Source organism: Gaeumannomyces tritici (assembly GCF_000145635.1).
Source record: "Gaeumannomyces tritici R3-111a-1 unplaced genomic scaffold supercont2.3, whole genome shotgun sequence".
NCBI lineage: Eukaryota > Fungi > Ascomycota > Sordariomycetes > Magnaporthales > Magnaporthaceae > Gaeumannomyces > Gaeumannomyces tritici.
The window spans coordinates 5842306-5859737 of record NW_008804547.1 but is presented as its reverse complement, the minus strand read 5'-3'; the positions used below and the strand labels follow the sequence as shown (position 1 = coordinate 5859737).

At 61.2% G+C, this 17432-nt stretch overlaps 7 protein-coding genes across 7 annotated transcripts; 3 read left to right on the top strand and 4 right to left on the bottom strand.

Annotated features, from left to right (window-relative positions):
- Nucleotides 1-94: 94 nt before the first annotated feature.
- GGTG_07073 (hypothetical protein) lies at nt 95-1222 on the top strand (the record flags this gene model as incomplete). The annotated part of the gene is made up of 2 exons (XM_009224897.1): nt 95-320; nt 423-1222. 2 exons carry the CDS (start codon nt 95-97, stop codon nt 1220-1222), a joined length of 1026 nt encoding a protein of 341 aa, XP_009223161.1.
- An 813-nt stretch (nt 1223-2035) lies between these two features.
- On the bottom strand, nt 2036-4205 carry GGTG_07072 (malonyl CoA-acyl carrier protein transacylase). Its single transcript, XM_009224896.1, has 2 exons — nt 3739-4205; nt 2036-3629 (listed from the first exon to the last, which is right to left on the bottom strand). Exons 1-2 carry the CDS (start codon nt 3974-3976, stop codon nt 2518-2520), a joined length of 1350 nt encoding a protein of 449 aa, XP_009223160.1. The 5' UTR covers nt 3977-4205; the 3' UTR covers nt 2036-2517.
- A 105-nt stretch (nt 4206-4310) lies between these two features.
- GGTG_07071 (feruloyl esterase B) lies at nt 4311-6697 on the bottom strand. The gene is made up of 2 exons (XM_009224895.1): nt 5440-6697; nt 4311-5362 (listed from the first exon to the last, which is right to left on the bottom strand). The coding sequence occupies exons 1-2, from the start codon at nt 5596-5598 to the stop codon at nt 4643-4645; spliced, it is 879 nt and encodes a 292-aa protein (XP_009223159.1). The 5' UTR covers nt 5599-6697; the 3' UTR covers nt 4311-4642.
- A 97-nt stretch (nt 6698-6794) lies between these two features.
- GGTG_07070 (hypothetical protein) lies at nt 6795-8409 on the top strand. Its single transcript, XM_009224894.1, has 2 exons — nt 6795-6966; nt 7055-8409. The coding sequence occupies exons 1-2, from the start codon at nt 6922-6924 to the stop codon at nt 8207-8209; spliced, it is 1200 nt and encodes a 399-aa protein (XP_009223158.1). The 5' UTR covers nt 6795-6921; the 3' UTR covers nt 8210-8409.
- On the bottom strand, nt 8252-11372 carry GGTG_07069 (hypothetical protein). Its single transcript, XM_009224893.1, has 4 exons — nt 10420-11372; nt 10226-10325; nt 10134-10146; nt 8252-10068 (listed from the first exon to the last, which is right to left on the bottom strand). The coding sequence occupies exons 1-4, from the start codon at nt 10751-10753 to the stop codon at nt 8539-8541; spliced, it is 1977 nt and encodes a 658-aa protein (XP_009223157.1). The 5' UTR covers nt 10754-11372; the 3' UTR covers nt 8252-8538.
- Nucleotides 11373-11872: 500 nt separating this feature from the next.
- On the bottom strand, nt 11873-15841 carry GGTG_07068 (ubiquitin-like modifier-activating enzyme ATG7). The gene is made up of 4 exons (XM_009224892.1): nt 14455-15841; nt 14246-14354; nt 12866-14185; nt 11873-12794 (listed from the first exon to the last, which is right to left on the bottom strand). The coding sequence occupies exons 1-4, from the start codon at nt 14697-14699 to the stop codon at nt 12318-12320; spliced, it is 2151 nt and encodes a 716-aa protein (XP_009223156.1). The 5' UTR covers nt 14700-15841; the 3' UTR covers nt 11873-12317.
- GGTG_07067 (deoxycytidylate deaminase) lies at nt 15200-17246 on the top strand. The gene is made up of 3 exons (XM_009224891.1): nt 15200-15664; nt 15739-16751; nt 16844-17246. Exons 1-3 carry the CDS (start codon nt 15643-15645, stop codon nt 16886-16888), a joined length of 1080 nt encoding a protein of 359 aa, XP_009223155.1. The 5' UTR covers nt 15200-15642; the 3' UTR covers nt 16889-17246.
- Nucleotides 17247-17432: the final 186 nt, after the last annotated feature.

Sequence of the window (17432 nt, the reverse complement as noted above, 5' to 3'; positions counted from 1 at the left end):
GGGCTACTGGAAAGAAGATAGGAGTAACCGGATAGTCTACGGCGATAGGATCATGCCGATCGACGACATAGGTCCACATCCCGCCCTCCCCGGAATGGAGACGCCCGGGAGAAATCAGCACCTTTCAACAAGGCCCTCTGAGCCAGTGGAAGTCATCGAGCTTACCACGCGTGCTGGTGGTTCTAGCAGCAGGGAGGACATTGAAGCCCAGTCGTCACCATCTGGAAACAGCTCTACTCAGGCATCTAGTTCAAAGGTGCCCAAGCAGGGGGTCGAGCCTGTCCCTAGGATTGAGGCCGCTGCTCCAGAGCCACAGCCTGGTGAGTTTACACATATGCCGGATGATAGCTTTGAACCGTGTTTCGAGATCACCCCGATCATAAAATGTCGGCTAACCCATCAAGCGAGTCCAGAAGTAACAGGAACTGCAAGCAAACCGCTGAGTTCCATGTTGCGTCAGAAATGTCGAGAGCTGTGGCACCCTCTTTGCGTCACTGTCTTGGGAATTGGTCTCATTATCGCTGCTACCGTTTTCTGGGCCCGTGGAGACATCTACAAGCCTTTCCGAGTCAGGGCCGCAACCAGGGATCTGTTCGAGGCCACCATCGTCTTCGGGATTCTCCCTTACCACAACCTCATCATCGCTTACGACATGTTCAACCGGACCAAGGCCCCCATAGTCAACATGGCCGGCCCCTTGGGCAGGGAGGAGCGCAGGCGCCTCTATCACGACAAGGAGAACATGGGCGTCCTGGGTGCCACCGCGCTCCGCAGCGTGCTGCTGGACTACGTCGACCCGGGCCCCATCACGGGCACATTCTCCGCGCTCAGGGCCGGCCACTTCAAGGTCGCGTTCGGCACGCTGCTGGCGCTGGTCAGCGCCGAGCTGTACACCTTCCTGGGCCAGCTCTTCTACCTGCTCGACTACGACGTGAGCGCCGACGGCCACTACCGCATGGAGGTCTGGCCGCGCATGTTCTACGCCGTCTACGCCATCCTGGTAGCCTACTGCCTCGGCATCTGGCTGCTGCGGCCCCGGGTCTGCGTCGCCCACCCCGGCCGGCCCGTCTTCACGCTCCTGGACCTCGCGCTGCTAGCGCGCCACAGCCACATCCTGCAGTGCCCCGAGTTCTCGGTACCTGCCGGGCAGGGCGAGCAGCACCTGCGCGCCCAGGTCCTGCTCGCCGACCGCGTCTACCGTCGGCCACTTCAGGGGCACTGACGGCGAGGAGCACGTGGGCATATCGCCGGCCGAGGTGCCCGACACGTGGATACCCGCCGCCGCCGCCGCCGACCCCGTGACGCCTCGCGCGGCCGCCACAGTGGAGGTGGCGAGTCGCGCGCTCAAGGACGGCTTCTATGGGGATCGGGACCTGACGGTAGGTCTGCAGGGCGGCTCGGGGCGCGCCACGCACGCAGCTACCAAAGTGGTCGATGACGAAGGGTATGTGAACCTGAGTCGCAGGGCAAAGGAATGGTGGCGCGGGCGAAAGGTGAACAAGACGACGAGATCAGAGGTGTAGGTTCCATAGAACCGGCAAGACAGGCATGGAAACGAAAACTGAAAATCGTGGGGCCTTCCCCTTTCCAAGTACGATTTTCACTTTTTTAGCCCAAAAGAACATCGTTGAACAACCATAACCCGCCTCGCCCGCGTTATATCCCAGCGATGGAGCTCAAATATAAAGGCTGATACTCTTTTTTGCGACATCTGCCTTTCGAAAACCTTGCTCCTTGAACCCTCAAGTCCGAGTTTAGCCTGTGTCTGGCCTTTACCTCGGTGGTCGCTGCAATGCACGTAGAACTCGGCGTATTTAGAAAACCTTGAACGAGATGGATTCCGATACGAGAACGGATGGTTGTTAGACACATCTGGGCTTTGTCCCTACCGGGTTTCTTGCCCCCTGGAGTGGCGCAGCTTGTGGGGGTAACCAAGGATTTATAAGACTCGGCGCTTACTGGGTCCCTCAGCGAAGTAGCGTAGAATCTTAGCTTCGGCTGTCATGCCTTTCGGCGACTTCGCTTTTTGAGACGTCAGGTTCGAATCTGGGTTTTGCCAGGCCTTTTGTGCCCTTTCGGGTTTTTTTCCTGTCCTTGATCCTAGCAACGGAACGCTCAAGCACACTCGCCATTCACTGCAGAATCTACCCCCGCATGCTCCTCCCTTTTTGTAAACTTTGCTCTACTTTTCTCTCCGGTAAGACATGTTTTTATCTCTTTTTTTTTGTCGTTCCGCATATCTTGGGGCTGTTGGCCTGACCAACTCGAACTCTCACGTAGTGGTTCAAACCGTTTCAGCCATGCCCACAAGCTTTTGTGATTCTGTCTCGTTTTCCCACCAGAATTACCAAAATTCCACCGTTGCTTCCGGGTGCGCCAGAATGGAAAAGAAAACAATACAATACAAGCATGGTAATCCCAGGGGCTCACAGTCCTCTATGAGTCACCGCCGCCGACCAAAGAAATAACGAATAGGACAGCCCGCGCTCTCATCTACCTAGCTCATTTTCCCGCCCCTCAGTCCTCGCGCTCGTACTCGTCATCGTCCTCGTCGACGACGGACTCGGTCTCCTCCAGGCCCCTGAGCGCCTCCTCGATCTCGGACGGGTCCGTGATGGCCCAGACGCCGGCGCCCTTGACGAGCCCCTTGCCGCGCATGCCGACCTCCTTGCCGACCAGGTTCCGCCCGACCTTGCCCGGCCCGATGCCGATCCAGCGGCGCACCTTCTCCTCCTGGTCCAGGTAGCGGATGCTGTCCCACCAGCGCACCGTCTCGAGGCACTGGCGGGCCAGCAGGTCCTTGAGCTCGGCCTTTGTGGCAAAGGGCCGGGCGCTGATGTTGCTGACGCAAGGGATGGCGGTCGGGAAGGTGACGACGTCCTCGCCCTCGCGGCCCGGGGTCTCGCTCGTGCCGGCCAGCAGGCGCCGCACGACGGCGACGGCGGGGCGCATGATGGGCGAGTGGAAGGGCGAGTCGCTGTTGAGGCGGACGGCGCGCGGGTCGTGGCCGAGGAACTGGCGCACGTGGGCCATGAGGGTCTTTATGCGGCCGAGGTCGCCCGACAGCACGATCTGGTTCTTGGAGTTGATGTTTGCGATGAGCACCTGCTCGATGGGCGGCACGTCCTCGGCGCTCTCCGACTTGAGCCCCTCGCTCGTGTAGCCCAGGAACTCGTAGATGGCGCCGATGAGCGCCTGGAGGTACTCGGGCTCGGTGACGAGGGCGACCATGCCGTAGTCGCCGCCGAAGCGGTCGCGGGCGTCGCGCGTGGCGGCGGCCATGGCCTCGGCGCGGCGGCGCACCAAGCGCAGCGAGTCGCCAAAGTCGAGGTAGCCGCCCGCGGCCAGGGCGGCGAACTCGCCGAGCGAGTGGCCGAGGGTGAAGTCGACGCGCTCGCCGACGCGGAAGCCGAACTCGCGCTCCAGCACGCGCAGGATCAGGAGCGACGTGGCCATGATGGCGGGCTGGGCGTGCGGCGTCGCCGTCAGCAGGCTGCCCGGCCCGTCCCGGATGATGGCCGACAGGCGGTAGCCGACGCAGTCGTCGATCTCCTCGACGATGGGGCTCGCCGTGGCCGGGAAGGCCTCGAGCCAGGGGGTCAACATGCCGACCTTTTGGACGCCCTGGCCTGGATGCGGGCGTTGTATGTTAGCATGTGGAAGAGAGAGTTGTTGTTCTCTGAATCACGTGGCTGATGTAGTTTATGCGTATGTGGTCGATAAGAGATAGGTAGGTACCTGGGAAGAAGATGGCCGTCTTTGGCCTGGTTGCTGCCGCCGTGGCGGGCTGTGACGACGACGGTGATGATGACGATACATATCCGCGCTTTGAACAAGATGTCCTGTGGTCATGGTGGCACCTGGAATTGGAGTCACCAGCTATTGGTGGGATCGGCGCTCTTGCAGTGCTCGAGGCGAGCTTGAGAGTGCTGGACGGGCGGACGGATCCGCGGGCGGCGGTTGCAAATGACCTCATTGCCGCCGGCGGCAGCGGAGCCGGGCAGATGGAAGCAAGGGAAGCAAGCCCCGGGAACCTGGCTGGGACTGTCCTCAATCAGGCGTGGTCGAGTGGGTGCTGGGCTGGGAGGGAAAGGGGCAGCAGTTTCGGGCTGTGCACCGCACGCATTTACTGGGCTGAATCACAACGGGATGAGATTCAATGGCCGAGGTTCAAGGTTGCGTTGGTTCATTCATCCAGCACCATCGGACAAAGAAGGCCCAGCCAATTTGGTTTGCCTGGACGGCCGGGGTTCACAGCTTGGCGCTCAGCACTGGTGGACACCTGTGCGTCAGTGCCAGAGCCCTGTCCAGTCGGGTCCAGGCGTCCAGGCAGGCACCAACATGCGGGGAAATGCTGGGGTGTCACAGGGCGGAATTGCGGGAAGCAACTGGGCAACGTGACCACATCCAGGCTCCAATCCAGGTTCGTCAAATTGATCTTCTTGCGAGACACAACAGAAACACACCAAAGTAACCCGAATCCAGCTCAACGAGTGACAAGAAGGCACACTATACGGGTAAGGCTATGTGCATGGCCGCGACCTCCAGCTAAACCTGGCCGTCGCCACAGAGAGGGCAAGTATATACCTTTTATACTTTCGCGATAATCCCAGCAATGTGAACCAGTCAATACCCAGCCACCTTACTGGATGAGGCCAAAGAACCTCAGCATCAGCTGCTCGTTGACAGGTGCCGTGTGGCCGACGCCCTGGCCAAAGTAGCCGACCAGCTTGGTGCCGTCGCCGTACGTAACCTGGGTGTAAGCGGCCGAGGGCGTCCCCGTCGTGTTGCGGGTGATGGACAGGCCCAGGACGTCGGACCACTGCTTGAGGGCCTCGTGGGCGCACTGGGGGCGCACCAGGGCGTCCGCGTTGCCGTGCCAGATCTGCATGCGCGGGCGGCGGCCTGTGTAGCCCGGGTACGAGTTACGCACAAAGTTCCCCCACTGCTGAGGGGTGTGCGTGAGCCCCTGGGCGCAAGTCTGGTTGGGAGCAAAGGGCGTGGCGCCCGCGGCGCCGAAGAAGCACGCATGGGCCGTGCCGCTGTAGGCGCTGCCGGCCTCGAACACATCCGGGTACGAGCCCGCGAGCACGTTGGTCATCATGCCGCCCGACGACGAGCCCATGACGTAGACGCGCGACCGGTCCGCCTTGTACGTCGTGATGGTGTAGTTGACCATGGCCACGATGCCCAGCGCGTCGCCGCCCGCGTTGTGCGTCAGGGTGGCCGCGTTTTGCACGTCCCAGCAGTTGCTCTGGTTCGGCGTGCCGGGGAAGATCAGGATGAAGCCGTTCTGGTCCGCGTACCGGGGCAGCTGCGTGCCCGAGAACCACTGGCGCGCGTTGCCGCCGCAAGGGTGGAGCTGTTTTGTCACGCCTGCGTTAGAGCTGGGGGTTCCTCCAGACAGGTCGGCTGGGGGTCTGGCTGAGAAGCACTTACACCGACTATGATGGCAGGGTTCGTGGCAACGCGGTCGGGGACGTAGAGGAACATCTGAATCCGGCTAGGGTTGGAACCCCAGTTCTGGATCTGCTGAAGCTGGGCGGCCGCAGCCATGCCGGCCGTAGCCACGAGGCCGAAGAGGCTTGACAGAAGCATGGTGAATCAAGAGATGTTTGCCCAAGGGTGGGTGAGAAGAGCCTAATGCGCGTTCCTATCCGTGAAGCATGGGAAACATGTCCTGGCACTCCGGAGCGAAGCCCTGTCTTTTATATAATCTCCGCCATGGTGCTGCCGACCGCGACGTGCGCGGGGCCAAGCCAAGCGCCGGACGGTTCAATCCGGGCGGCGCCAGGGACGAGAGGACGGACTTGGTTTCTCCGGGGCCAACAGAGCCCAATCGCACCCATTGCGAGATGCGGGAGAGAAGACGGGAGTTTGCGTCGATATTAACATGCTCCATACACTTAGAGTATGGCGGCGGTCAGGCACGAAAAAAAAGGGCCCCTCTCCCCAAGGTGCGTGTTACGCGGTCTCCTGGCGGGCGGCGTGGCGACCATCTTAGCCTCCTTGGGATAGACAGGAAGGCGCCCACATGGGACGAGGGGCCCCCATTTCAGGGCAGGCGGTTAAATCGGGAGATGGGCCAACAGGGCCTCCCTACGGCAGCGACGGCGTGCGAGCCCAGCAGGGGAGCAGCCATTGGACGCCCGAAGGCTCCCTGCCTCACGTTCCTGCCGGACGGGGCCGACAAGCACGGAGGGAGCCTCCATTAGGGCAGCGGGCGGGGACGCGGCATCGAGGCTCGGGAAGGGCAGCAGGGGGCCTGGTAGTTGACATCGGTACTTTGGCGCCTGCAACTGTGCAGCCAAGACGTAGCCCGAATGAAATACGTGCGCGGCCTTTGGGTGCGGATGCCGGTAGCTGGTGCCGACGAGTTAATGATCTGAGCTGATCGCCAACGGGGGATGGCATCCCTCCCACATGGGGGGCCGAGACAAAAGACACTCAACGCGAGCCGCTGTCATGATATTCCGGAGGGGCAGCCACCACGGCACCCCGACAAATGGCTCGCGGTTCCCCCACACTACTACATGCCCAATTCTAGTGGGAGCACATGGAGGGCGGGCATGTAGCAACGTCTGGACGGGTCAGAGTTTGTGTCGCATCCTGTGTTGGGGGTGGTGGGCCAAGCCATGCCGACGTCAATGCAGCTCGAGCCTTCCAATTGTTTGCATTGGAATGGAAAATGCGCCCTGCGGGAGTCACTCCGCCGAGTCTCCATCCCCCTGTCCCTGAAGCCCCGCCAATGACAGAACATCTCCACATTTCTTTATCGCAGCCTCCTTATCAGCGCGGCGCTACTCAATTGTCGCGAACAAAGGGACAGTTTGCAGCGCAAAGCCAATCACAGCCAGCCCAGCACCATCGTCCGAACCCAACCCCATCACGCTCCTTTGCTATGCCCTTGCATCGCCCATAATGTCTGGCTTCATATCGCTAATAGGGTGGACGTTTCTCCCTGACGTGAGTCCCTCTCTTCCAACCCAACGGCCACGGAGCCAGGCAGGCCTCGAACCGCATCACTAACAGCAAGCCCACCCTCCTGAACCAGCTGGTCACCAATTGGGTGCAGGCCATCTACTACGGCGTCGTCATCCGCGCCGGCGACCCCAAGCCCCAGCCGGGCACGCGGCGCTACGCCGAGCACCGCCGCCGCATCCACATCCTCGTCGTGTCGGCCTACCTGCTCTACACCATCTACGACGCCCACCTCGAGATCCGCCAGGCCGGCTCCTTCTACTCGGACCTGGGCCTGACCCCGGCCGCCACCGAGCGCGAGGTCAAGTCCCGCTTCCGCCGTCTGGCCGCCCTCTACCACCCGGACAAGGTCGGCAGCGGGGCCTCCTCCCCGCAAGATGACGCAAACATCTTCTTCATGCGCCTCAAGGTCGCCTCCGAGACCCTGACGGACCCGGCCCGTCGCTTCGCCTACGACCGCTTCGGCCCCGAGGTCGTGGCCTGGAGCCGCTGCGTCACCATGCGCGACTACGTCTCGCACGGCCTGTCGGCGCTGCTGCCATACTACGGCGCCGCCGCCTTCTTCATGTACCTGCTGGGCTACCTTGGCTACCTCAACTACGGCCACGCCTGGCGCTGGATCACCTTTTTCGCCGTCGTCGTCTTCGAGGTGCACGTCGTCACGCGCCCGCACCACCCCGTCCTCTTCGACCGCGTCGTCAACCCGCTCATGGCCTGGTTCGAAGGCTTTGGTGGCAGTGCCGCCGCCACCGCCACCGCTGCGGGGGCAGCAGGTGGGAGGAGAGCGGCGGCGGCGGCGGCGGCATCAGCGCCGTTCGCCTACCTCCCCTTCCAGGCCGTGCAGCTGGCTCGCAAGCTGAGCCTGACGGTGTACGTGGCCATGTCGCAGATCGGGCCGATGCTGGGCGCCGACACGAGCAGCGGCCGCCTTGTGGTAGCCGACGACGACGAGGCCGACGCCGCCAAGCAGCGCGCCCAGCTCGAGCAAGCCCTCGACCGGCTCGAGAAGACGGGCGCCGGGCTGGACCAGGACGCCGGGTCGCTGTTCAACATGGAGCTAGCCCCCTTCGCGAGTGACAAGGAGGCCGTGGACGCCATCGCGGCCAAGGTGAAGGAGTGGCTGGTCCAGAACACCATCGTCTCGGACGTCATGGTGCGCGACGCCCTGGGCAAGGTGCTCCGGAGGAAGAGGGCCGAGGCGCCGTTCAGGGCGAAGGGGAACAGGTAGGGGAGGGATGTGTACCATGTGATACATTGGGATTAGAACTACTGCTCTTTGATACCCTAGAAGCGTCGGGGCTCGTCACGATTTGATAAATTTACAACATGGTGGTGGTTAGAGTTTGAGATTCTGCATAGATCTCTTGCGAGTACACCAGAGCAATGCTATTTTTACATCTTGATAACCCATTAATGCTATTCCGGGACGACAAATGATTTTTTGGAGTCGCCCCGGTTGCTGACTAACATGGACGCACACAATCCAAGTGATGCAAATAAATAATGACAGGACGCGAAAAAAATCGCGACAGGTCAAGACCAAAGGCAGCCAAAACACTACAGCCGCTGCCGCCCCCGCGTCTCGATCGGGATGAAACACATGCCCGCAAACGCGGCGAGGATCAGCGCGCCCGACAGGTAGATGGGCGCCGTGGACCCGTCGCCGGGTATGTTTGCGGCCAGCACGGGCGCGATGAGGCCCATGACGCGGTTCAGGAAGCTGGCCACGCCCGTGCCGGCCCCCCGGACCGGGGCGGGGAAGATCTCGGGGGTGAAGGCGTAGAGGACGCCGTACATGATGTTCTGGCTGAAGGCCTCGACGCACGAAAAGGCCAGGCGCAGACCGGGGGACCCGCCGCCCCAGGCGGCGAACCCGAAGAGGAAGACGGCCGAGACGAGGGTCGAGCCGGCCAGGGTGCCGCGGCGGCCGAGCAAGGGGGAGCGGTGGTCGACCGTGTAGGCGGCCAGGAGGCTGCCCGGCACGCCGACGATGCTGGTGATGGCGTAGTTGCGGTACATCTCGGCCGAGATGGGCGGCGGCGGCGGCGGGGCGGCGTCGGCGCGTGCGGCCAGGCCGGGAGCGGCGGCGGACGACGACAACGACTCCTCGCCGCTGCCGTGCGAGAGTAGGTACTGCGGCAGGAAGGCGTTGAAGAGCGGGTAGCCCATGCCGATGGTGGCCCAGACGAACCACATAACGACCGTAGCCCGCCCGAGCCGCCTATTACTGAAGAGCGGCCGGATGCGCTCGCCCGAGAAGGCGGCGAGCTTGGTCCGGACCACGCTCAGCACGCTCGGGCTAGTACCGCCACCACCACCACCGCTGCCGCCGCCGCCGCGACGGGACGGTGGCCAAGATGGCGAGGAAGCCAGCAGCGCCTCGTCGCCGCCGTCCCCGTCCACTGCCGCGTGCCGCGACGCGCGCGCGGCCCGGCCGCCGCCGTCGTCGTCGTCATCGCCATCGCCATCGCCCACGACCTCGTCGAGAATCTCGTCAGTCAGCCAGGTCTTGACGCCGTTGCGGTACGCGATGCCGTGCACGACGGCCACGGCCTCGGCCTGCCTGCCGCGCGAGAGCAGGTACTTTGGCGACTCGAACAGGCGGAAGACCCAGAAGCGCAGCGCGAACATGGCCAACGTCACGACGCCGATGGCCAGGACGAAGAGGCGCCAGCCGCGGTCGGCGGGCCAGTTGGCCATGAAGAGCCAGGCGAACAGGGACGAGCACAGCTGGCCGACGGGCCACCAGACCGACAGCAGCGTCAGGAGCGAGCTCGAGGCGTCGGGCAGGAACTCGAGGAAGAGGGCGCCGTCGACGGGCAGGTTGCCGCCCACGCCGAAGCCGAGGCCGGCGTAGAGCAGGCAGACGGCGCCCCAGCTGGGCGCGTACGAGACGGCGACGCCGAAGACGCCCGTGATGAGGAGCGTGCAGTTGAAGGCCACGCGCCGGCCCATCACGTCGGACCCGATGCCCCAGAAGAAGCTGCCGAAGCAGAGGCCGAGGAAGACGGAGCTGGTCGTGTAGCGTACCGTCTTTTCCGCGATGCCGAACTCGGCCGACAGTGAGGGCAGGGTGAGTGATACTCCCTATTGGTTTGGTTAGTGCTTTGTGTATAGCAGAGCTAAGGTGTAGGTTGTTGTCGAATACTCACTTGCATCCATAGACTGTGAGTTGAGCATGTTAGCAGAGGCCGGAGAAGACAGGGTCATGATAAATCAGTTATGGAAGGCAAGATATACTCACTTATCGGCAAACCATCCAAACCCACACAAAAAGAATAACTGCCAGTTGTACTTGCCCATGCCAATGTCCTGGATGGCCTTGTTTATGAGTTTTGATTTCACTACGGACGAAGCGAGTAAAGGCAGGATTTGTTGCCGTCAGCATTCCTTTTCTCTTGCTGCAGTGAACCGCAAGGGGGCCGCGGCGGCACTCACTCTCGTACGCGGACCACTGCGTGCCCTTCTCACCGCGCCTGACCTCCCTCCGCAGGCCCTCGATGCTGTACTCGGCGGCGCGCATCTGCAGCATCCCGCTGCCCTCGTGCTCGTCCTGCTTAGTGGCGGCGGGGGAGTCGTCGTCACCATCACCGCGGCGTCCGGCACCGACGTCGTCGTCGTCGGACCCCGGCGCCTCCTCGTACTCGGTCCGGCCGGACCGGGCCGAGTGGCTGTGCAGGTGCGCGTCCTCGAGCGGGATCAGCACGCCCGCGTAGTCGGCCGCCGTCTCGACGCGGCCGAGGAGCCGTCGCCAGGATGTGAGCAACCTCATGCTCTGATGGTGTGTGGGGAAAGTGGGAGGGTAGTAGACAAGGGAATGAGATGGAAAATGGCAATTGGCCGGCCGCTGATTGGCAGGCCCCTTCACCACTGTCACCTGCAGGGCGCGGGGGACATGAATATGAGATGAATGGCACTGAAGATGAGAAGTGTGGGAGATGGGCTTCCAGGGGGGCTTCGTTTCGAAGCGGAAAGCAGCAGTTCGGCGTCTCGCGCAGCTCAAGGCCGAACTATCGCTTATTCGACTTGGACGTGTGCTTGATGTCACTTCTTTTTTCCATGCCAAATCCCCCAATCTGTCGAGACGTGTCAAAAGACAAGCAAGCGCACGTCCCCCTTTCGCCTCAATGTTCGTTATGCCAGTCGTGGCTGAAACAGAGGAGTTATTTTCTTGGCCAAAGGAAGAGAGAAGGAAAAAAAACCTGGTTCGGTCCGAGCACTCCACAGCGGCAATGACGGAAGCGGGCGCCGACCCCGGGTATTTGGTTCGTTCTGGGGGGACCTTAGATGGAGATTTTTTGGGATGGAGGGTGGATAAAACTCGATGTCGGGATGGATCGAAACGAACAATGGAAGAAAAACCAACAAAGAGCCGCAGACAGAAAGGACGTGGGGTACTCGACTAGTACTCGACACTAGGAACAGAACCCTGTCGGCCCCCCTTTTTTTTCCAGCCCTGGGCGTAAACACTTGCGCGTCGGCGATTCCTAGGAAGGTTCGTCTTGGGAGGTGTTGGTCTCGTGCGAGTCTTTTCCTGTCCACCCCCAAAAATTCCCCCGCGCGTGACGGAATGACGAGCTCAGGCCTCGGAATCACGAAAGCGCGGGCGGGGATGCAGAAATACAAAGATGAAAAAGAGAAGGAAAAAGCCAAATGTAAAAATCCCACTAATTCATAACAGCACATAAAAATACCCAGGAATCCTTCGGAAACTGGTGTGCTTGCCAACTCAAATATTCCACCACACATTCGTGATTCCACAGCCCACCCTCCCCGACGCGCGGGGGAGGTTGCTGTCCACCCGCATCCATGTTAGCCCGCCACTGCAGCACCCCCCGCAACCTGCGTCTTAGTGTGGGGGAATTCCTGACGTCTGGTGACGTGTAGCTGGGCGAGCTGATCGATCGAATCCCGGGCCTTCGTTTCCTATTGATATGTCACCTCCTTTGGACAAGTCACCTAATCCATGCTCCGCTAGCTGGCCAAAGGCCATCATTCTTTCGTGAAAGCATTGATTTCCGTTTCTTCTAAGCCAAGTCAGAGCCCACCAAGAGAAAGTCCGTTTGCTCCCATGCCACACCTCCGCCATATCTATATCCCTTTCCCGAGACGCCGCACCTCACCAGATTCCTCCCACTAAGGAACCGCTGGTCCGCTGGCTCGTATCATGCTAAAAGGGCATGCGAGACCGAGTAATAATGCAAAGAGAGAAAAAGAAGCTCGCGAAGCATACAACAGAAAAAGCATCCTCGTACAGGCGCCTTCCGCTTGCTCCTGGTCCGCAAAAGCCCGCTTATGTGGTGGCAGATCTACCAGGAGTGCCAGTTTATCCTCTCCTAGAGCATGATAGCCTCGCCATCGTCCTCGACCCCGCCGCTCTCATCCTCTTCCCAGTCAACCTCGCCTGCCAGCGCCTCGGCCCGGCGCTGCACATCGGCTAGCCCCGAGAGTTCAGCCACGTACCCGCGCTCCGAGAGCGCCCGCCGCACAAAAGACCACCCGTCCGCCTTGTACGCCCACACTACCGGGTTGCTGCAGGCGCTGCAGCACGGGTACGACTCGCCACGAACCACCTTGTTCTGGAACGTCGACAAGAATCCCCGCACCTGATGAGGCACGATCCCCAGCGCATGGTTGGGCGGGTCGCGTTCGTAGTCGTCTGGATTCGCCTTAGGATCTGGCGCAGCCGCGTGCTGCTTCTGCGGGTGCTGCAGAACGCTCACGAGCAGCTCCACCAGCAGGGCCGATGCGATTGCTGCCACGCCGGGCCGGGTCACCGTGCATTGCTGGTCCAGAGTCTGGTCCTTGACAGACTGCAATAACGGAGAATTTAGCATCTTCTCAACACGGCGACTTAAAGGGCACTAGCGGGGCCTTGACTTACATCGGCCGGGGCGACGACATCGTTGCAAAAATAGCACCCAAGCGTCTTGTCTGACCCATCCTTGGGCGCAGCTCCGTGGCGCATGACCACATATGTGTCAAACCCGAGAGCCGCATTCATGACGATCTTGCCCGAGGCCTTGCCCATGACCGTCGGGAGCCATCGAGACTCGCGTGTGTCCATCAAGAGGAAAATCACGTCGTGCGCCCGCACCAACTCCTCTAGCTTTTCAAAGTCCGCCTTCGCCTTCTCCTCATTCGTGATGGGGTGTCCCAACATTGGGACTGAGAGCACGTGGCCCTCGGCCTCGACGCCCGGGTAGACCTTCCTCAGGGCCTCTGCCGCGCGCGGTGCTTTGGCTGCCCCTCCTTGGAGGCAGTCGTCGAACTCGAACAGGGGCTGCCGAACCGGGTTGGAGAAGGAAACGTTGCCGTAGTCGACAAAGGTTATCTTGCGCACGCCCCAGCCCATCAGGTTGCGAGAAACATAGCTGCCCAGTGTGCCTGCGCCCAGCAGCAGGCAAGACAGCCCCTTCATGACGTCCAGATCCAGGTCCGGCGAGATGCGCCACTTCATAAGCTTGAGGTTGAGGTCCACGGCCTGGTCGGCAAGGCGGCCCGGGTCCATATACTCGGACAGGTTGGCTACGCGCGCCTGGAGTTTGCCGTTAGAATGCCGTTCCCAGCCTGTGGCCTTGGGCATCTCTGCCAGCTCCATCTCGGCCACATCATCCATGGCCAGTGTCATGACAACGCTCCGAGCCTCGTGGCGGCGTGCCTGCGTGTCGCGGTAACACAGAATGCGCACCTTCTTCAGGTTGTAGCGCTGCCTGATGAGAACCAGCAGGTTGCGCAAAGGCCACGATGGGTTTTCCCCGTAGCTGGATGAGTCCACGAAGGCGACATAAGCATCCGCCTCGTCGACGCCATTGAAAAAGCCATTTTCGAAGTCGCGCAGTGTGCCGATCTCCCACTCAAAGCCCAGATCCACTTCGTCCGGGTCGTCGATGGGCGAGAAGGATCTCCGATGGTCGGCTTCCGGGATGCTGTGACGCACCTTCTTGGCGAGGAAGAAGCCATATTGGCGATCGTCGTTCGAATAACGCCACGTGCCAACACGCTCAACCAGCGCCGTGCTCTCCTTGGGAGCAAACCGCTCGACAGGCCCAACGCGCCGCCACAGAGGCTCTGAGTGGAGGGCGGGGAAGGCGAACCAGTAGGTGAACCGGTACTTTTTTAGATCGGCAAAGGACAGAATAGTGAACGAGGCGAGCAGCGAGGGGACCTCGTAGATTGTACCGTCCTTGATAGCGTCCCAGATCTGTTTCTTTGGTTAGACAGCCTCTTTACGCAGGATTGGTGAGAAGGACTGCCTACTGACCTGGCGCGCGGCTGTACGCAGAATGGCTGTCTTGTCGGCTTGTTTGAAGTCCTCGATGGTGTTGAAATTCCGGATGATTCCCTCGGCACGGCTCGATCCCGCCGGAACGCTTGACAGATACAACGTCAGAACTAAGCTTTGTTTGCACCATTTGAGATCCGGCCCGCCGGCGCAACGGGCCTCCCCAAGGTCGCAGTTGCGGTACTTACTGAGTGCTAGTCAAGGCGTTTCCGTGAACTTGCAGGCGCGTGCTCTCGTGAGGGTCCTTCTCGCCCCTAGACTCGTAAAGGCCCATAACAAAACGTGCCGAGTCGTCGAGCTTGTCGTGGTCCAGCTTCCTCGAGAAGACGGCGGAATAGAACGGCAGCTCGATTTGGGAGCTGAACGTCGCAAACTGGAGCGGGGAGCTGGACGCCGCGGCGCTGGCGCCGTCGGCCAGCTGATTATCCGCCATGTTTGGTAGATCAAGCGTTGGGTTGCTTCGCTTCAGTCGCCCAACAAGGCGGGGAAGCAGCGCCTACCGTCCAGCTAGGCAGTTGGGCTGGAGAAATGATGGATTTGGAAAAGAACTGCGCGTTAATCAAGTATGATGTGGTGACCAGGCACTTCGATACAGGCTTGGATGTTGTTTGTAAGTCGCGAATAACTTGAGGTTATCACTGTGTAAAGCTGGAACAGCCACATGCGGATCGAAACGAGGTTGAGGTTGAGATTCTTGTCAGTCGAGGTCGAGCAGACACAAACAGACAGCTCCAGACAACTGTGATGTGAGGAAGCTACGACTGGGAACTGACATTCGAGGGCAATGATGATGTATTATTGCGGGGTAAGTCGCTGCGCGCGCAGTCAGGGCAGCAGCTAGGGAGTGGGGCCCCCCCTGTAGTTAGGCGATCGATGGGACCCCACCTGTGCTCAGCGCAGGGCAGCTGCTGACAGTGATAGCGGCGCACATGCACTGCTGGAGGTTGATATCCGCCTGGTCCGAAGGGGATTAACAAGCACCAGATCTGGTCATTTGGCTTTCAGGCCCGTTTGATATCTGGTGTGTCATCGTGGACTTGGAGTCATACGCTCGTCAGCTCAGTCTTGCCTCACCCGGGTTGTCTTGCTCCTGGGGCTGTCACACGTTCCTCCTCCTCCAGGCAGCGGCGGCAAAACCTCGGACCCAACGAAATCCAGGCGGGCGTGACTCTGCCAGGAACGGCTGGGCCTAGAAACGCGGCACCACCTCAGCTGAGGATTGAACCCAGCGTGCTCGCCTCGTTCGATTTCAGGTCACCGCGTTTGCATTTTTACCAGCCAGCTTTCGCGACTCCGGCTCGTGTCTCGTGGGCTCGTGGGCTGCGTTTTTCTGTTGTTTTCTGGCCATTTTTCGGGGTTCCCGAATTCAGGGCGAAATGCTCATCGGCATCTGCGGCAGTAAGAATGCTTCATGCCCCTCGTTTCCAAGACACGGGCGCGTTTGCACCAGAAAACTAAACGTCTCATCCCAGGCATATGTGCTGGGAGAAGCACGGTGGCGCAGTATCTAGTCAGCCACCATGGCTTCAAGCGCCTGGAGATAAGGAAGCCCGCCCAAGAAGGGCAAGACGGACCCTCTGCCGCCAACGGCAGTGGTGATCAAAAAGCGGCAGCAAAGACGACGGGCCAGCCGCTCAGCTTCTCCGATGCGGACGAGCTCCTGGACTTTGTCACAAAGCGCTGGCGGGAGCGGTGGGTGACGGTGGTTACGACGGTGGCCGTTCTGGACCTCCTCGCCAGGCGGCCATTTTTTCTGCTCATCAGCGTTGACGCTCCGGTCACGACGCGGTGGAAGCGGCTCAGCCAGTGGCTGGAGAAGGAAGGGGGCGGGCGGGCGGACAGGGACCACTTTGCCGACGCGACGGCCGACGCGGCGGCCGACCTGTCCGAGTTCGTGCGGTGGTCGGACGACCAGATGTACGACGACTCGACGGGCAGCATGGCGCTCATGTCGCGGGCGGCGGTGCACATGCTCAACACGTCGCCCGACGTGGCGCACCTGTACGCGACGCTGGGCAAGGTGGACCTGACCAACGAGGACCGGCTGCGGCCGTCGTGGGACGCCTACTTCATGTCGCTGGCGTCGCTGGCGGCGCACCGCAGCAACTGCATGAAGCGCCGGGTCGGCTGCGTCCTGGTGCGCGGCCGCCGCGTCGTCAGCACCGGCTACAACGGCACGCCCCGCGGCCTGCGCAACTGCGGCGAGGGCGGCTGCCCGCGGTGCAATGAAGGGGCCGGGTCCGGCGTCGGCCTCTCCACCTGCCTGTGCCTGCACGCCGAGGAGAACGCGCTGCTGGAGGCGGGCCGGGACAGGATTGGGGACGGGAGCGTGCTCTACTGCGACACGTGCCCCTGCCTGACGTGCAGCATCAAGATCGCCCAGGTCGGCATCGGCGAGGTCGTCTACAGCCAGGGCTACAGCATGGACGGCGACACGGCGGCGGTGCTGCGCGAGGCGGGCGTCAAGCTGCGCCAGTATGTCCCGGTACGTGGTGTTGCTCTCATCACTTGACAACACACCGACTCGGGCCGTTGCTGACTCTGCTTCTCCTTTTTCTTCCTCGTGTGTGCATGTAGCCCGCGAACGGCCTCATCCACATGGAGAGGACCGAGCTGTACTGACAGGGACATTCTGTTGTGTTGTGATGGGCGGGCAAGTGAAATAAGCTGTACAACAGGCTGTTAAGCTTGTCCTCGGCCGCCTCGGCTATGGGCGTCCGTTGCCGCCTCCGCGGTAGCACCGAGGTTAGAGGCAGCATGAGGCATGTAGGCTTGTTGCCATGGCATTCTTTCAAACATAGGCACAGCACAGACTCGATCCTTTCCAGATGGGGTCGCATACGCAAGCTACCACGACGTAATCTTGTCGGGAATGCGCGAGTTATGCCCGACGGAGGCAAACCTAGCTCCAATTCTCCTGCGACCCACTGCGTCTTTTTTCTTGACCCTGATGTGCCTTGTCACTTGCCCTTGTGCAGCTAGGTAGGTAGCCTTTACCCGGCCCTTCCGGGTTTACCAACGACAATGTGCTGGAGATGGGTAGGCCAGATATGGCAACCGAGAAGCCGCACGCCATTTGCTGAGCGAATTCCTTGTGGTCGAGGTACCCATCCTCGTGACAGTGCCCGCCTTGGCTCGAAAGCCTTGCGGTCTGCCCTCGAGAAGA